Here is a 7,500-nt window from a genome sequence, read left to right on the forward strand (position 1 = left end):
TGCGTCTGTCAATGTGTCTGTGTGGCTAGGTATGTGTGTGTGTCAGAGTCTGTGTCTGTCAACGTGGCTGTGTGGCTAGGTATGTGTGTGTGTCAGTCTGTGTCTGTCAATGTGGCTGTGTGGCTAGGTATGTGTATATGTCAGAGTCTGTGTCTGTCAATGTGTCTGTGTGGCTAGGTATGTCTATATGTCAGAGTCTGTGTCTGTCAACGTGTCTGTGTGGCTAGGTATGTCTATATGTCAGAGTCTGTGTCTGTCAATGTGTCTGTGTGGCTAGGTATGTCTATATGTCAGAGTCTGTGTCTGTCAATGTGTCTGTGTGGCTAGGTATGTGTGTGTGTCAGAGTCTGTGTCTGTCAATGTGTCTGTGTGGCTAGGTATGCGTACTATATGTCAGAGTCTGTGTCTGTCAATGTGTCTGTGTGGCTAGGTATGTGTGTGTGTCAAAGTCTGTGTCTGTCAATGTGGTTGTGTGGCTTGGTATGTGTATATGTCAGAGTCTGTGTCTGTCAATGTGGCTGTGTGGCTAGGTATGTCTATATGTCAGAGTCTGTGTCTGTCAATGTGTCTGTGTGGCTAGGTATGTGTGTGTGTCAGAGTCTGCGTCTGTCAATGTGTCTGTGTGGCTAGGTATGTGTGTGTGTCAGAGTCTGTGTCTGTCAATGTGTCTGTGTAGCTAGGTATGTGTGTGTGTCAGTCTGCGTCTGTCAATGTGTCTGTGTGGCTAGGTATGTGTGTGTGTCAGAGTCTGTGTCTGTCAACGTGTCTGTGTGGCTAGGTATGTGTGTGTGTCAGAGTCTGTGTCTGTCAATGTGGCTGTGTGGCTAGGTATGTCTATATGTCAGAGTCTGTGTCTGTCAACGTGTCTGTGTGGCTAGGTATGTCTATATGTCAGAGTCTGTGTCTGTTAATGTGGCTGTGTGGCTAGGTATGTGTATATGTCAGAGTCTGTGTCTGTCAATGTGTCTGTGTGGCTAGGTATGTGTGTGTGTCAGAGTCTGTGTCTGTCAACGTGTCTGTGTGGCTAGGTATGTGTGTGTGTCAGAGTCTGTGTCTGTCAATGTGGCTGTGTGGCTAGGTATGTCTATATGTCAGAGTCTGTGTCTGTCAACGTGTCTGTGTGGCTAGGTATGTGTATATGTCAGAGTCTGTGTCTGTCAATGTGGCTGTGTGGCTAGGTATGTGTATATGTCAGAGTCTGTGTCTGTCAATGTGTCTGTGAGGCTAGGTATGTGTATATGTCAGAGTCTGTGTCTGTCAATGTGTCTGTGTGGCTAGGTATGTGTGTGTGTGTCAGAGTCTGTGTCTGTCAATGTGGCTGTGTGGCTAGGTATGTGTATATGTCAGAGTCTGTGTCTGTCAATGTGGCTGTGTGGCTAGGTATGTGTATATGTCAGAGTCTGTGTCTGTCAATGTGTCTGTGTGGCTAGGTATGTGTGTGTGTCAGAGTCTGTGGCTGTCAATGTGTCTGTGTGGCTAGGTATGTGTGTGTGTCAGAGTCTGCGTCTGTCAATGTGGCTGTGTGGCTAAGTATGTGTATACGTCAGAGTCTGTGTCTGTCAATGTGTCTGTGTGGCTAGGTATGTGTGTGTGTCAGAGTCTGTGTCTGTCAATGTGTCTGTGTGGCTAGGTATGTGTGTGTGTCAGAGTCTGTGTCTGTCAATGTGGCTGTGTGTCTATGTTTAGCTGTGTGTCTGTGTCGAATGTTCCTAAAGGTTTTCCTGGTCCGCCGTTGTGCCGTGCCACCTGCCAACGGTATAATGTGACCGGCGGCACGACCTTAGTTAATGGTGTGTGTGTGTGTGTGTGTGTGTGTGTGTGTGTGTGTGTGTGTGTGTGTGTGTGTGTGTGTGTGTGTGTGTGTGTGTGTGTGTGTGTGTGTGTGTGTGTGTGTGTGTGCACTAGAGATGTTGATCCTGGCCATGTCACCTGCCACAGTGTAACGTGACAAGAAATATCTGCAGAAAGCTATGATCCTGAAATCCAGTCACTCAGTCACTTGGTCTCCAATCTGAACACGCGGGATCGAATCTCACACTCGCCAGAACACCCCCCCCACCCCCACCCCACCCTCCCACTCCGCACCCCACTACCTGTCCCGTCTTCTAGACTTGACGTAGATTTTGGGATCCTTATACCATTCGTGAAGGCCACGTGTCAGAATCAGTAAATCGTTGGATTTCTAATCCAGAGTTCACACCAGTGATTAATTAACTCACTCAGTACGGCCTGTCCTCTCCTCTCCTCTACACAGACCCCTCGGATGTCCAGTGGGTGTCTGAATGACCCAACCTTTAGCTTCCGTCGTCAGAATTGTGGTATTCTTTGTCAACATTCACCTCTTCAGTATAAGAGCCTTCCGCTTGCAATATTTTGATCATGGTAATTGGGGTGAAACGCTGTTAACGTCGTCTCTTTCGCCGTTCGTATGAAGAGAGTTAAGGTCTGAGGCCACGTCTCCGCGACATGACGTTTGTGTGTCCAAGGGAAAGACACTTCATTCATTCCGATTTTTTTTTTTTTTTTTTTTTTTACTCTCTGACTCCACCCAGGTGTAACTGTTTACCCTTCATCTGGTTGGGGAAGGTTGATAAAAACAACGGAAGGAGAGAGCTGGGCCCCGCTGGCCCTCCCATTCCGATCCCCGTGGTCGTAACCCGCTACTAACTGTGTGTAGTGTGGAACTGACCAATGGCGTAGTTCGGTCAATGTAGGAGGAATTTTGTTTAATGTCCCGTCAGACATATCGGTGATTGAAGACATTTTGTTAAAGTATTTTTTATGAATACATCTGAGTATTATCGGTTAGAAGGGGTGGGAGATGTGGATGAATGGAGGGTTGGGAGAAACTGGGCAAATGAAGGTAAAAATGAGGGTGAAATTTGGAAGGGAAAAAACAACAACAACAAAACAACTCTAAATACAGTTACAGGAAATTACTTAAAGGACTTCATAAAAGAGAAGTCGTTAAACTGACAAGCGAAACAACTGATAATGAATGCAAAAAGTCAAAAACATCCACGTTCTCAGTCACTTGTGAAGACACACTTTCATGTACAAAAGGCTTCATCAAACTACAGTGAAAAATTATATGCTCAATTGTCAGGTTACTAAAGCATATGCACTTGACATTAGAACAATACTTGGTCCGTAATGAATTTGATAATAGTCTGAGAACTAAACTCAGAATTGGTCTGCGAATCGGACCAAAGTCTGAGAGAGTCAACTGACGAGGTTTTAGACTTGAATTCAAGCACCTATAAAAGTCTCTAGTCACGTGCAACTGTCAACAAGTTAGAAAGAGTGCATGAAAATAAATACCTAGGAACTATTATTGATCATAAGCTGAATTTTACTCCTAATACAACTTATATTCACAAAAAAAGCCAGTCTCGCACCTATTGTCTGCAGAAACTCAGAAACATCAGAGTTAGTTCGAAAGTACTTCAAGGATTTTATGGATGTTTTGTTGAATCTGTATTAACTTTCTCTTTTTTTTATGCTGGTATGGTGGTCTAGCTGTGAAGATAAAGAATATACTGAACAAGACTGTGAATGTGTGCAGTAAGGTCGTGGGAGTGAAACAGGACAGCTTAAACAAACTGTGCAATGTCAGAGTACGACAGAAAGCCAAATGCATTTCAAGTGACAGCAGCCATACGCTGGCAAATTATTACCAACTCTTACCTTCAGGCAAACGGTCCTGCGTCCCAAAATGTAAAACAAACAGAACCAAATCCAGCTTTATACCAACCCCAATTCAGCTATTAAACAGCAATAACTGATAATCAGATCTGTGATTAAAAAACAAATGTATGCCAGAGTGTGTGTTTGTGGAATGTGACATCTGAAATCAAAGTATTGTTGAACTGCATTGTTATTATAATCTTTTTATGTCTTATGTCTACTTTTTGTATGCTATTTCATGCCTATTTTATCCATATCCTTTAACTGATTTTGTGTTGTATGGGTGTGATGATGTATGTATGATTTACTCAAAGTTACCTTTTAAAGGAAATTAACAAATAATGAGGCCAGGAGACGATATGATTAACAAATAGTAAAGAGTGGTAACTCTCTCCATTACACAAGGTACACAACTTCAAGTCAGTGATGCTTACGCTACCGATTCAGCTAGCACACAGGTAAATAAAAGGTACATTGCCGGAACAAACCCAGACACTTCCTCAAAAAGGAAGCGCCGGGCCTGTCATACCCATCATTTGACATGTGTGCACACAGCAGCAAAGACGTCTTAATTCGATTAATTAATTAGTTTATTTGTTTATCCTTTTGTTCCATTTCTTCTTCTTTTTTTAAATAAAATTATTTACAATGTGCTGCAGAAAACTTTCCTTTATCATTTTCTTCTGAAGCCTGACTTTATTTTGTTTCGTTTTATTTCATTGATTTATTCATTTTATCAATTTATTTATCTGTTCTTCTTCTCTTTTTTTCTTTTTTTTTTCTTCTTTTTTTTTAGGGTCAGCCGAAAATGAACTGCAAAGCTTCTTACCCGAACCAGTACTATCTCCCTCCTCCACCACCACCTCGAGGACGGAGGACGGAGACGAGATCGAGAACGCCAGCCCATCTGGGGGCCTTGATGACGCAGCCGCAGAGAATGGGGACATCGTCGATGACGTCACAGCCAACGATGACGTCACAGCCCCCGGGGATGACGCTGCCCTGCAGGAGCTGGCGAGGAGAGAACCAGGGGACCGGTATCACCTGGTCTACCTCATCATGGTGGTGCATGGCATTGGCATCCTCATGCCTTGGAACATGCTCATCAACGCCAAGTCGGTGAGTCGTAGGATCATGGCTTCAGTTTCAGGGTGAAGACCAAGTTTAGCTTCCTAAAAAAAACAAAAACAAAAAAACCCAAACAAACAAACCCGAAAGCCCACACATGCAGATACAAGTGAACGTGGGAGTTGCAGCCCACAAACGCAGAAGAAGTACAAGAAGAAGAAGAAGAAGAAGAAGCATCCTGTATTATTTCATCTATTTTACCGGCAATTTGTGTGCATGTATGAAACGATATCACCATTAGTAGTAGATGTTTTAATATCCCATTTTAGGTGGATTTTTTTTTATATACTCTTATTTTGTACTTATTTTACTCAATTTTTGATGTGGATTCAGTCACTAAACTGACTTGCCAACATCTCGCTTTTTGTTTTTTTTCTTCTTCCGTTTTCTGTCGCACAATCCATAGGAATGTAACCATGAGGTGTAAAACAATTTAGGATGCTAAAATTGGACATTAGCCAGTTTCAGTTGATGGTGGTGTGTGTCCATCGAGATCGATGATGACCATCGTTGTCATCCAGCTGGGGGATGGGGGGAGGGTGGTGGGGGGGGGATGCTCATGAATCTATCTGTGAGTGCGCAGATGGCTGAATAGTCCAATCTGCGCACGAAATGTTCGCTGACAGTTGGGGCAGACAAGAACAGGCATATCATTGTCAGGGAGCTTGTTTGCCCGTGACTTTCTGGCCTGCCTCTTCTGAACAGCTGCAGCAGTCCTGTTGGCCTCGCACAACTTGGCACCTTTGTGCACAGCAGTGCGCCATTTGTCACGGTCCGCTGCAGATTCCTCCCAGGAGTCAGGGTTGATATCAAACGCTTTCAGAGAGACTTTCAGAGTATCTCTGAAGCGCTTCTTCTGACCTCCGTGTGATCTCTTCCCTTGTTGCAGCTCGCCATAGAAGAGCCTTTTGGGCAGCCGATGGTCTGGCATGCGCGCCACGTGTCCAGCCCAGCGAAGCTGGGACTGCATCAGGATGGTGAAGATGCTGGGAAGGGTGGCTTTTGCAAGCACCTCCGTGTCTGGGGTCCTGTCTTGCCACTTGATGTTCAGTAGCTTCCTTAGGCATGTTGTGTGGAAGTGGTTCAGCTTCTTGGCATGTCGTTGGTACACTGTCCAAGTTTCGCAGGCGTACAGTAGTGTGGGGAGAACTACTGCTCTGTACACCTTTAGTTTGGTCTCAAGACCAATGCCTCTTCTGTTCCAGACATTTGCATAGAGTCTACCAAAAGTTGCGCTTGCTCTTGCAATCCTGACGTTCACTTCATCGTCAATGGTCGCATTTTGTGACAATGTGCTGCCAAGGTATGTGAACCGCTCCACCACACTGAGTCTCTGACCATTGACTGTGATGTTGGGCTCAACGTAGGGTTTCCCTGGGGCTGGCTGATGGAGAACTTCAGTTTTCCTCGTGCTGATGGTAAGGCCGAAGTTCCTGCTGGCAGTGGAAAATTTGTCCACGCTGAGTTGCATGTCAGCTTCAGATCCAGCGTTGAGGGCACAATCATCAGCAAACAAAAAGTCTCTGATGATGTCTGTCATGACCTTCGTTTTTGCTTGAAGCCTTCTGAGGTTAAACAGCTTGCCATCTGTTCGGTACTTTAGGCCAATTCCAACATCGCCATCTCTGAAGGCATCAGTAAGCATTGCAGAGAACATGAGGCTGAACAGTGTTGGAGCCAGGACGCAGCCTTGCTTGACACCATTTGTGACAGGAAAAGCAGCAGATGTTTCACCATTGTCCTGGACTCGAGCCTGCATGCCTTCATGGAATTGGCTGACCAAGGAAATAAATTTCCGAGGGCATCCGTACTTGGCCATGATCTTCCACAGTCCCTCTCTACTCACGGTGTCGAAGGCTTTAGTGAGGTCAACATAGGTGGAGAACAGAGCAGCATTTTGCTCCTGACATTTCTCTTGCAGCTGCCTTGCAGCAAACACCATGTCGGTGGTTCCGCGCTCTTTCCGGAATCCACATTGGCTCTCAGGCAAATGACCTTGGTCAAGGTGTGCTGTGAGGCGGTTTAGTAAGATCCTGGCAAGTATCTTGCCTGCGATAGAGAGCAAGGAAATGCCCCGATGGTTATCACAGGCTTGCCGGTTCCCCTTCAGTTGATAGGGAGGTGTCAGAGTGTGCGGTCCGCTGAATTCAAAGAAATGATCCAAAAGAAAAGAAGTACTAGGCCTATAGGCAAAGAATGATAACCCAGTGGGAAACAGGGCAGCTGTATATGTGTGAATGGATGGATGGATGAACGAATGAATGGATGTGTGTGTGTGTGTGTGTGTGTGTGTGTGTGTGTGTGTGTGTGTGTGTGTGTGTGTGTGTGTGTGTGTGTGTGTGTGTGTGTGTGTTGAGAGTGCGGGGTAAAGGTTTACTTGTGTGTGTGTGTGTGTGCGTGTGTGGAGGGAGGGGGGTTGTTGTTTTGTTGTTGTTTTTTTGTTGTTGTTGTTTTTTGTAGTGTGCGTGTGTGTGTGTCCTTCCGCCTGTCTGTCTGTCTGCCCATTCTGTTGTTGTTGTTGTCCTTTGTGTGTGTGTGTGTGTGTGTGTGTGTGTGTGTGTGTGTCTGGCGTGTCGACCGACCGAACGAACTAACGAATGAAATCAATGAATGAACGACAGCTTCCATAGAACAGAGAGTATACAACTGCTATAGATCTACTTCCTCACCGAAAAAAACAACCAC

General features: G+C 45.2%; 1 protein-coding gene across 2 annotated transcripts in view; it reads left to right on the forward strand.

Annotated features, from left to right (window-relative positions):
- Positions 1-7,500, forward strand: part of LOC143293455 (equilibrative nucleoside transporter 1-like) — a 34,524-nt gene that overhangs the window by 4,146 nt on the left and 22,878 nt on the right. Inside the window, exon 2 of one of the 2 annotated variants that reach the window (XM_076604325.1) lies at positions 4,490-4,806. In XM_076604325.1, coding sequence (XP_076460440.1) covers positions 4,490-4,806 — 317 coding nt within the window. Of the gene's footprint in view, positions 1-4,483; positions 4,807-7,500 lie in introns of both variants that reach the window. The other variant, XM_076604324.1, reaches the window with a different exon arrangement.

Source organism: Babylonia areolata, chromosome 19 (genome assembly GCF_041734735.1).
Source record: "Babylonia areolata isolate BAREFJ2019XMU chromosome 19, ASM4173473v1, whole genome shotgun sequence".
Taxonomy (NCBI): domain Eukaryota; kingdom Metazoa; phylum Mollusca; class Gastropoda; order Neogastropoda; family Buccinidae; genus Babylonia; species Babylonia areolata.